This window comes from Drosophila mojavensis, unplaced genomic scaffold, assembly GCF_018153725.1.
Source record: "Drosophila mojavensis isolate 15081-1352.22 unplaced genomic scaffold, ASM1815372v1 contig_16, whole genome shotgun sequence".
In the NCBI taxonomy this organism is placed as follows: Eukaryota; Metazoa; Arthropoda; class Insecta; order Diptera; family Drosophilidae; genus Drosophila; species Drosophila mojavensis.
In genome coordinates, this window is record NW_025318693.1 from 10270730 (window position 1) to 10283154 (window position 12425).

The window sequence follows — 12425 nt, forward strand, 5'->3', positions numbered from 1 at the left end:
CAGTAAAAGTCAGCCCGACTCAACAAGATGAGTTTTTTTTAGCGCGTTTTGTTAGTCTGTCTTGCTTTGCTGCAAAGTTGCTTTTGAGTAGATTTCCGTAAAACAACGCGTGCTTTTCACATTGTTGTCTAATCTGGTCTTGCATTAACATACTTTGAGAAAATGTCGCATCACTATGTGGTGACTGCACAAAAGCCAACAGCGGTTGTTGCTTGCCTCACGGGTAAGTACGCTATGGCGAAATGAATTTTCCGCATGCATATTGTGGCTAACTCGTAGCCGGCGTTATTAGGCATATTTGCATTGCATTTTGTTAAGTTATACAAACTCATGCTTTTATATATACACATTGCCCAGGTAATTTCACATCGCCGACAGACTTGAATTTGATTATTGCCCGCAATAATCAGGTGGAAATAGATTTAGTTACACCTGAGGGTTTGCGCCCTCTGAAGGAAATCAACATCAATGGCAAAATTACGGTAATGCGACATTTTCGTCCGCCGGACAGCAACAAGGATTTGCTATTTATATTAACGCGGCGCTTCAATGTCATGATTCTCGAGGCACGCATGGTGGGTGACAACATAACCGTGGTAACAAAAGCCAATGGCAATGTCTCCGACTCCGTGGGCATTCTTTCCGAAGGCGGTTTTATTGCCGCTATTGATCCCAAAGCACGTGTTATTGGCATGTGCCTCTATCAGGGTCTATTCACGATTATACCCTTGGACAAGGATGCCAGCGAGTTGAAGGCGACAAGCTTGCGGTAAGTTGACAGAAATTGCCGAATTGATTTTAAGCTTTTTGTTATAATTGTAAATGTTCTGCAGCATGGATGAGCTAATTGTGTATGATGTGGAGTTTCTGCATGGCTGCTTAAACCCTACAGTTATCGTTATACACAAGGACAACGATGGTCGCCATGTGAAATGCCATGAAATTAATTTGCGAGACAAGGAATTTATGAAGCTCGCCTGGAAGCAAGATAATGTGGAGACAGAGGCTACCATGTTAATACCCGTGCCTTCACCTATTGGCGGGGTCATTGTAATTGGACGTGAATCCATTGTTTATCACGATGGCAGCAATTATCATGCTGTGGCGCCGCTGACTTTCCGGCAGAGTACCATCAATTGCTATGCACGTGTGGACAGCAAGGGATTACGCTATCTGCTGGGCAATATGGACGGACAGCTCTATATGCTTTTCTTGGGCATCAACGAAACTGGCAAGGTCCCCACCGTCAAGGACATTAAAGTCGAACAGCTAGGCGAGATTTCGATACCAGAGTGTATTACCTATCTTGATAATGGCTTCTTGTACATTGGCAGTCGCCACGGCGATTCGCAGCTGGTGCGACTGAGCTCTGAACCCATTGATGGCTCCTATGTCATACCAGTTGAGAACTTTACGAATCTTGCACCCATTTTGGACATAGCTGTCGTGGATTTGGATCGCCAGGGCCAGGGTCAGATAATTACCTGCTCTGGCAGCTTCAAAGATGGCTCGCTTCGCATTATTCGCATTGGCATTGGCATACAGGAGCATGCTTGCATCGACTTGCCCGGCATCAAGGGCATGTGGTCCCTGAAGGTGGGCATCGATGACAGCGTCTACGAGAACACACTCGTCTTAGCCTTCGTTGGGCATACACGTATTCTAACTCTATCCGGGGAGGAGGTCGAGGAAACCGAGATACCCGGTTTTGCGAGCGATCTACAATCGTTCCTGTGCGCCAATGTGGAATACGACCAGGTGAGAAAATAACTAAGGCGCCTTAATCATAAATTAATGAAATCGACAGCTTATTCAAGTGACTGCGGAGAGTGTGCGTCTGGTCAAGAGCTCCACCAAGGCGCTGGTTGGTGAATGGAAGCCAGAGGGTGATCGTTCCATTGGTGTCGTCTCCTGCAACAGCACCCAAATTGTTGCTGCCTCGGCGCGTGAGATATTCTATATTGCCATTGAGGATGGCAGCCTGGTAGAGAAGTGTCGCAAGACTTTGGCCTACGAGGTGGCCTGCTTGGATGTCACCCCGTTGGATGAGAAGCAAAATAAGTCCGAATTGGTAGCTGTGGGCCTGTGGACAGACATATCGGCGGTTATATTGTCGTTGCCCGATTTGGAGACAATATATACTGAAAAATTAAGCGGCGGTAATTTATCTAATTCTAATCACACTCAAATTTTTTAATTCTCTTTTCTCTAATATATTTCTGTTGTCTTTGTTTAAACAGAGATAATACCACGCTCCATACTGATGACCACCTTTGAGGACATTCATTATCTATTGTGTGCTCTGGGCGACGGATCCATGTATTACTTCATTCTGGACCGCACCACTGGCTTTCTGACCGACAAGAAGAAAGTAACGCTCGGCACACAGCCAACCACATTGCGCACGTTCCGCTCGTTTGCCACTACGAATGTGTTCGCCTGTTCGGATCGTCCTACCGTGATTTATTCATCCAATCACAAGCTCGTGTTCTCCAATGTTAATCTCAAGGAGGTGAACCATATGTGCTCGCTCAATGCCCAAGCCTATCCAGACAGCTTGGCGCTGGCCACCAAAAACTCTGTCATACTGGGCACCATTGATGAGATCCAGAAGCTGCACATTCGAACAGTGCCGCTGGGCGAGGGGCCACGTCGCATTGCCTATCAGGAGGCTTCGCAGACCTTTGCCGTGTCCACATTGCGCATCGATGTGCACGGACGTGGTGGGGCTAAGCCATTGCGTAATAGCGCTTCTACCCAGGCTCAGAATATCACCTGTAGCTCCAATATGTTGCCCAAGCCAGGTGGCGGTAATTCAACGGCCGCCAATGCAGAAGTTGGCCAAGAGATTGACGTGCACAATTTACTGATTATTGATCAAAACACGTTTGAGGTATTGCATGCGCATCAGTTTGTGCCGCCGGAGACCATCTCGGCATTGATGTCCGCCAAGCTGGGCGATGATCCCAATACTTACTACGTGGTGGCCACATCCCTCGTCTTTCCCGACGAGCCGGAGCCCAAAGTGGGACGCATTATTATTTTCCACTATCATGAGAATAAATTGACTCAAGTGGCCGAAACCAAAGTCGATGGAACTTGCTACGCTTTGGTGGAGTTCAATGGCAAAGTGCTAGCCGGCATTGGCAGCTTTGTGCGCCTGTACGAGTGGACAAATGAGAAGGAGCTGCGCATGGAGTGCAACATACAGAACATGATTGCGGCATTATTCTTGAAGGCCAAGGGTGACTTCATTCTAGTCGGAGATCTAATGCGCTCCATCACGCTGCTGCAGCACAAGCAAATGGAGGGCATCTTTGTGGAGATAGCACGCGACTGCGAGCCGAAGTGGATGCGTGCCGTCGAGATCTTGGACGATGACACTTTCCTCGGCTGCGAGACACACGACAACTTGTTTGTCTGCCAGAAGGACAGGTGAGCTGAGCATTGATATACAAATCACATTGACTTTGAGCAATTTTTTGTTTTGCTTTGCTATTCCAGCGCGGCTACAACGGATGAGGAGCGTCAGTTATTGCCGGAGTTGGCTCGCTTCCATCTGGGCGATACAATTAATGTATTTAGGCATGGCTCGTTGGTAATGCAGAATGTCGGCGAACGTACCACGCCCATCAATGGCTGTGTACTCTACGGCACCTGCAATGGTGCGATTGGCATTGTGACTCAAATACCGCAGGACTTCTACGATTTCCTACATGGTCTCGAGGAGCGACTGAAGAAGATCATCAAATCGGTGGGCAAAATCGATCACACCTATTATCGGAATTACCAAATTAATACCAAGGTGGAGCCCAGCGAGGGCTTTATCGACGGAGACCTAATTGAGAGTTTCTTGGACTTAAGTCGAGACAAGATGCATGAAGCTGTCACCGGCCTGGAGGTGAGTAGAAATGCCCATCAAAAAAGTTATATACGAAATTGATATATAATTAATGGATTCCTTATTACAGCTAACACTGAACGGCGAACGCAAGAGTGCGGATGTGGAGGATGTCATCAAGATTGTAGAGGATCTGACGCGCATGCATTGAACCATATAACTATATTGTGCTGTATTTAATTCATATAAATATTGGCAGTTGATGAAACCATTTGTTTTCGATACCATGTATCCCCGTGCACCCATTCAATCCAAATGTCTCAATTGTCTATTAACAGATTTTGGTCTATGTTCTCTGTAGACTAACAGTTATATACTGTTTAACATTCATTATATACATATGGCAAAAACAACAAAAAACAAAAACAAATATAAATATGCTTTTTGACGAGCTTTCAAAGTTCCGTTATTTGAATAAAGTGCTTAACTTTAAATAATAAATTGTTTGTCAAAAATTATGATAACTCATTTGGCTAAATATGTATACATATATGTATAAATGAATAAAATGAATACTCACTCTTGCAGTGTTATGTAGTAAAGTTCCTATTCAAATCCGTGAACTTGTATAACGTATCTCTCACTTAAATGATTCTACTGAATGTAGTTATTGAAATATAGAAATATATAACTATCATATGTCAGCAAGGGTATGTAGTCTTTCGGTATACCGAAAGGCATTTTTGCTTTAATATCGTTTCTTTTTTTTTTAAGACTTCTCTACTTTCAACATTTTGGTGAATAGAAATTGAATTGAATGAGAGATATTTTGTATTATATTGATTTTAATATAACAATATTGAGAATCCCAAATTTTAAAAATAAATGTTTAACTACGAGAATTGGTTTTTAAATATATATAATAAACCGAACCGGTTCGGCTCAGTTTTGCGATAAGCCGCGATTGCGCAGAGTTTTCACACACTTTACGCACTTCCAATCAAAATACGGCATTAGCCATTATCAGCACATCCCACACACACATGTAAACACAACCATGTTTAGTTCCGGAACAAGCAAGCGCTGCTCTGTTCGTCGCTCACGTGCGGCTCGCAAACGTGAGCAATAAGTAGTTGTATAAGGGGTAGCGCGGTGCGACTGGCGGCATTGGCGTTTCATTCATTAATACACGCACACACACACACATAAGCACACGCGTACATACATATGGCCAGCCACTGGAATGCTGCATCCACCACCAATTTCCAACGCCCGCAGGCAAACAGTTGATTTTACATATGCGCGTTTGAGTGCGAGTGTATGAGTGTGTGTGTATGTGTCTGTTTGAGTGGTGTTTGTGCTTGTATGCGTGTGCGCACTCGATGCGCCTCCACACGCTTTGGCAGCGCCTGCTGCCTGCGCTGCTTGCTGCGCTGTTAGCAGCGATTGCCGCTGCTGCTGCTGCTGCTGCTGCTGCGTCGGCTGCTGTCTCCCCCTGGTTACTGCAGCTGAGCTCTCGGTCCATTTGAGTAGTCACTCATTCGTTCGCCGCCTGCTCGCTGGTTCAGCTGCGCTCAAGCGCCCGTCGTAGTCGTTGTCGTTGTCACAAGCGTCCTGGCCGCTCGTTCGTGATTTACACAAGCATCCACAGGCACACACCTACACAAACACGCACACCTAAACACATATAAACACACACACACACACACAAAAAGCTAACAACACTTAAAATACGCTTTAAAAATATTTAAATTAAAACTATTTACAACTATTTGGCATGTAACACAAGATGTTGCCAACAGCTCAAGTGCCATAAAATACAACAAAAAATATAAATAAATATACAAAAATAAAAATAAAAAATAATTATACTAAAAAAATAAGGAAAAAAGTTTCGCGCTCATAAAAAAGTTTTTTGTTTCTTCATAATTTGTGTTAAGCATAAAACTCGCCCGGCCGTAACGCATTTTCGTTAATTTTCGCAATAACTAGGCGAAAATGTGCTAACAACAACAACAACAACAACAACAACAGCAACTGCAACAACAATTAACATTCTACATATGTATATATATTATATATATATTTAACTGCTCAGTTTTGGTTGGTCTTTGGTTTGTTGGATTAACGACGACGGCCATTTTATAGAAATAACCCAGCGGCAAAACGGATAGCTGCCCCAAGGTGAGATTTGCATAGTGATAAGAATATGATAAACTGTTACCCTTTGATATCAATTTGCCGACGGCATTGAATGACGCGAAACTCGATTCGATACAGCTTTGCTTTCTTTTCCAAACAAACAAATATAAACAGGAACATTACAGACGACTGCATAATACTCGCTCAAAGCACTATAATAATGATATCAGAGATCATAAAGTTGAGACTAAGTAGAGCTGTAGAGTATACTGTAGAGTTAGTGTAGAGTTGACAGTTATAGTTGTTTTCTTATTCACCTTGTTTCAATATGTAAGGGTAAGTGAACTTCGTAGAGCTTCCAGCTGTAAAGCCGTATATAATGCCGTTACCTCATCAATTCGATTTGTAAAGCTATAATGCGTGTATCTTTATAATATGGATATATTCAGTTTACATGATGCATGATAATATACATACATGTATATATATAAAGAAATGTGTCTAGCTCTAATTATTCCATAAATAATATAATATATTTATTATTTATGTGGTATATAGTATGAAAATTCACATTTGCTGTTGCATGGCCACGATCTCCATATCCGATAAGGCTTATCGCAAGTTTGTAAACCTGATTTAAGTCTGTTGTCCAATTTCTTCAGAGATAGTCGCCTCACAAAACCAATATACTCCTCCTTACACAAGACGAGCGAGTGCAAATGTGAACAAGTGTAATTCAATGCGAATTATTGTATTGCGCCCTATGTGCCGCATTTGAAAAACATTTGTACTTGCGCCTCGAAACTCACTGAAAGAACGAACCTCGAGCCATTGACATCATCATCATCAGTTTCTCACACAGAGAGTAAAGGAGTGAGAGAGAGAGTGAGAAGGAGAGAGTCTGCTCCCTCTGCTTGGTTCTGTAATCGGATTCCTTTGGCTGCGTTGGCGTTTGGTGACGACGCCGTTAAAAGACCAAGAATCAGAAATTATTGTTTAGCAACAATAAAATACTTCGTCCTACCCCCGAAAAAAATAAGAAGGAACAAAAAAAAAAAAAAAACACAACTGAAGACCATAAAGCGCAACGCGCGACTGCCAAATGCAAATATTAAAAACCAACAACAAAACGTTTTATAATAACCAAAAGGGAAAAACAGCAAATCGAATTGCAGTTCAGAGACTCCCAAAGAGTACCCCCTCCCCTCGCTCCCCTCTTCTCACTCCCCACTACCCATTCCAACGTCAGCTTCGTTTCGTCTTCGAGTCGTATAGCCCCACTCCGACTGCTGCAACGCCAACTGCGACTCAAAACTCAGACGCAGCCTGCACGGACCATGTCGGTCATCAGGCTAATTTTCTACGGAAACCGTTGGCAGCCCCATAAAATTATGCACATATATGACTTATATACATACATATAAATACAATATGTATATATGTACTTTAGATATGTACATAAGTCAACGACACTCTTGTTCAATTTGATCATTTTATAAACCTTGCATTGTTAGACGATCTTGAATATTGCATGTATTATTATAACAATATCACGTTCCATAAAGTTCTATGAATTTGGAATATAGAATAAGGCCTATTTGCAGATGATCTTGAGAACAGAATATGTCGTTATTGTATCGTATTTTACAGGGTCTCATAAGGTCGCTAATACTGATAACACAAAATATCAGGTGTCTCAATCGAATCTCTTAATAATATATGATGTTTCGTTATCAGTTTCTTATGGAAGATCTGACGATCTAAGGCTAACATATGACAAATTGAAAATTAGAATATTTTTGTATGAATTGATAGACTGAGTGATAGACATGAGTTGAAAGATCTATCAACTCAAACTATAGCTTTTCAGCTCATCAAATCTCATAATTTTTGTTTAAAACTCTATAAAGGATATATAACTCTATATTATTTTATATGTATTTATTTTCTCATTAAGTCAATTTCTTCTCTTTATGAAAATAGTCTTGGCGAATATATTTCTTATATTTTGTCTACATTTTGTTGTAAGCCACTTTCAAGCTACGATTCTCAAGACATCCTCTCGATATACATAAAAACTCTTATTTTTTCTGTGCCATCCATGCCTAAACGAGCCTTTGTTCGCATTGTCGTAAATATATATAAATCTTTTGAAATATCTACTTTTCGGGCAGTGTGTATTTAATGTTGAATATGCAAATTGCGCATAGCTAATTTGCATTTATGACAACAGCAATGAAAAGAAAAAGAGGAAAAAGGTATTAACTAATAATCTGGCTAAAGGCGACGAAAAACTGAGTCTCGAGGCGCGACAACGACGCTTGAAGATATGCGAGAAATTTACAATAATACTTCCAAGAAGGCAAAAGCCCAAGCAGCGCCGACAACGATCATAAAGGTGGGGTTACAGGAGGCGACGGGACGGCGTCGGGTACGGGGACGGGGGGTGAGGGTGGTGTGTGCTGCAAGTCCGCTGAGATGCGTTACTGTCCAGCGCTATGAACTGACCATGACGAGCTCCACTCGAGGCTGGCCAAAGGTGTCGCGCGCCAAGCAAATTAGCGTCTGTGTCCAATTGGAAAACGAGCCACAGACGCGACACACGCACACTCCTATACATATATATATGTATATATGTATATATAGCTGTTGTATGTGTGCGTGTGTGTCGCCTTGTCACGTGAAATCAAATCAGGCATTACAATTTTACGGCCAATCGAGAATGTAATTGAGCCGCACAGCCGTCGCGTTGTCTGCCGCAAAGTCCCAAAAACGTTTTCACACCGACTTTTCCGGCTGCGGAAAAACAACAGGCCGGCTTCCGCTGCCAGCAGCAATGGAGCATGCAGCGCAGCTGAGCTGAGCTGAGCTGAGTCTAAAAATAACTAACTAATAAAATATATATGTATGTATGTAGGTACTTAATAGTTCTTAACACTATTTTCTATATGCATTATTAACAACTATTTGTTGATGGCCTAATTTATGCTCGAACACGTTGTCGGACTTTCCCCGTTTTTCCCAGCTTGTCCTTTCGCTTGTTGTCCTGTTGCGTCCATTGTTTGGATCACGTAGCGACCGTCGATATCGAATTTGTTCGATCTGCGCGAGCAGAAGCTGAGGCTGAAGCTGAAGCAGAAGGAGAAGTAGAAGCTGAAGCTGAAGCAGAGGCAACTATGTTGCCAAGTGAGCAGCAGCTAAGCAGTTGAGGAGCTGAGGAGTTGAGGAGCTGCCACTGTCTGCCCATGTCCTTTGTGCGCATCCTTCTATTCCGCTATCGGATAACAGCGCCCGCATTCACGTTTCAGATTTTGCCATCGCCTGAATCTTTCTTATACGAACTTGTAAGTTTTTGTTTCTGTTGTTTTATTTTTTTTATTTTTTATTTTCTTCTTCTTCGCTCGGTTGTAAACAAGGGTTAAAGCATTTTGTATGGAAAATATGGGATTATTCGCTGCCTATGTGTGATCGTATGTTGTCCGATATCGATCTCTGGTCATGTAGGCATGGGAAAATTATGACTATACGTTGCTGACCCCTTTAAACTGAATTGTTTTTTTGTTTTTTTGTGGTATTTAAATTGTTTTTTTGAATGATTGTAAATTGAACAAAAAATTCTAGAAAATAATGAGAAACACTAGCAATTGTTTTGTACCAATATGCTCTTTGTAGGTGATTTTAATTATTCATAAGAAACTCAGGTTGTTAAGTCTTCTGTTGAAAATTTGTTTTTGTATAATTAATGAGTAAATACATTTTTGGATTCATTTGTAGGAGTAAAAGCTAACAACTGGAAGCTTAGTAAGTTTACAAGAAAAAACTTCTATAAAAATATAGAACTTGACTTTTTAAAGTAGAGGGATATGTTCTTCTATAGATCACTCAGGTCTAAATTATTTTAAAACTATTTTATTTATTTGAATTGAAGCCGATTTGAAATTTGATTTAATTAAACATAGCACATACAGAAAATTCGCTTATAACATCTGTACGGTTATTGCGATGAAAATTCTGGTCCCCAGACAAACTTATATGGTTCTCTATTGTAAATACAGAATTATTATATAAAATATTATAAATACATACATATAATTTGGGAATATATCTACATTTTCGTCATTTTCACTCTAAAATGGAAAAAATAATTTCTAATTGATGATATTCTAGTCGTATATTCCAGTACAGCAAGAGCTCTACTCTTTCTTTAACTCAACTTTGGTTCTATTTTTTCAAAGCAATACAATCAGCTTGTTATATCTTCATACTCTTGTCTTATAGCCCCAGCCAAACAAAAACTGTTTGCGCTTCAAATTTATTAATCAATGTATTTGTCTAGAAAAAAAAAACAAACATCTGGGTTCATGCAATATTTTACTACTATCAATCTATTCATTCAATGCATATCGAGCATAAAATGGCGCCACGATGATTCAGTTTTCTCCTATCAGCGGCTAAGCTAGCAGATATATACATATGTATATGTTATACACATGCAACTGCATAGTAAAGGTATATATATAGTAGTTCTTTTACATTTTTGCACGTTATGTGTTGATAAGCCAAGAAGAAGAATAAACAACAACAGTAACACTATGTAGTCATCAGCATTACAACAACAACAACGCCGACAGCTGAGCTGAGCTCAGCCCGAGCGAATTGTGCAGCGCGTGCAAGAAATTGTGAACGTCACCAGCGAGCGATTAGCTCATCATCGACGTCAACAACAACAACAACAACAATAAACAATTGAAGCAAAACATTGTAACACCCACAGAAAAAAGCAAGCCACAAAAAAAGTCCAAATCAGCAACAGCAACAACAACAGCAACAACAAAGCTTTGCACATATCGAGCACACGTGCCCCAGTGGCGACACACGGCGCACAGGTGCCTAAACATATGTACGCGTGATCGGCCATAAGTCAGATCAATGAATGAAAACGATAGCGTGCCGAGTGAGTACAAAGTGTTTAAAAAATAATAGCATCAGCAACAGCAACAATAATAGCAACAACAACAGCAGCAGCAACTGCTTTGAGCATAACAATAAACCACGAAGAGTTGAGTTGAATAAAGCAATGCGCGACTGGCTGTATACCCTGTAGATAGGCTAGGCATTGCTTTTTGATTTGTAAATATATAAATATAATGATTAATTGTATGATTAATTAATGATTGATTGATTAACAGACAATTTGGCTTATATCATGATTGAATTGCCTAGATTGATCAAGCTAATAATTAGATTATGATAAGATAGATAGTCATCTAACGCATAGTCATGGCTTTATAGAATGATGCATATGATTTGAATATAATGACGGTAGAGTAACTTACGATTGACTGATTGAAATCATTGATGGAATAACTGAGACTCTGACTGACTGTCTGAATATTCAAATAATTGACTGATTGAGAGAAAAGTTATTTGAGCATGAACATGTCAGAAATATTTATGCTAAGGAAGTAAAGATTTCAGTTCAGATCACGAATTCCTCAAAGATGGATTTGTTTTTATTTACTCTCTAGCACAGAGAGACTGATTGACTGAGTCAGTGAGTGCTCTTGGACAAAATTTATTGCTAGACTAGGAAAGCTATGTAGCGTCTTATATTTCCTACTCCAAAAAAACTCTCTCGTATAAGTTTACATTAGATGCAAGTTTAATGAAAATTTAAATGTATGAAATTTAAATATTTTATATATTTTAATACAGTCAAATTGTTGTAAGTTTTTTGCAAATTAAAATTCTAAAAAATAAAATCTTGAAGTCTAAGAAGTCCCTTGCCTCACTTGCACTTAAACTGAAGTTGAATACACCCTAGTCTAGCAAACAGTCTAGCAATGGGTGCTTACCGCATAAAAACTTTATAAAGCTGATTCAAGTATACAAGCTTATTATTGTTTTTGTTTTTGTGGCTTATCTGTTTGTTTTTTATTTTTCATTTTTTATTGTGTTGGTGTGTCTGTTTCAGGGGTCAACTGACAATGTCTTAAATAACTTTGAGTTTCGCCTTCTATTCTGCCTAGATCAGCACAGCGGCAAAAGAAAGTCGAAGTCGTCGTAAGAAGAAAGCGCAGCAGTTTCCAGTGAAATGTCAACCGTTTTTCTCACTTTTCTTCTCATTTCATTTCATTTAATTTACTGCTTTTCATTTCTTTTCATTTTTTTGCAAGCTGCGCACAAGTCACGGCCGCGTCGAAAGTATTGTTTATTTACCTAGCTGAACGCCGCCAGCCCCCGCGCACTCGCAGTGCAGTTGACATTGTTGGGCGACATTGAAAATGCCCGAAAGCCAATCAAAAGCGGAGCAGCGGCACTGGCAGCAGCAGCAGCAGCAGCAGCAGCAGCGGTTGCAGCGGCAGCGACGGCAAAGCTCAGCTCAGCTCAGGTCAGCTGAGTTGAGCTCAGCTTCGAAATGCAGCGGCACCAAGTGCAGCGC

General features: G+C 40.6%; 1 protein-coding gene across 1 annotated transcript; it reads left to right on the forward strand.

The window, feature by feature from the left end:
• The first annotated feature begins 23 nt into the window (after positions 1-23).
• On the forward strand, positions 24-4456 carry LOC6572803 (DNA damage-binding protein 1). Its single transcript, XM_001998873.4, has 7 exons — positions 24-223; positions 358-769; positions 834-1758; positions 1808-2159; positions 2241-3435; positions 3505-3901; positions 3972-4456. Exons 1-7 carry the CDS (start codon positions 163-165, stop codon positions 4050-4052), a joined length of 3423 nt encoding a protein of 1140 aa, XP_001998909.1. The 5' UTR covers positions 24-162; the 3' UTR covers positions 4053-4456.
• Positions 4457-12425: the final 7969 nt, after the last annotated feature.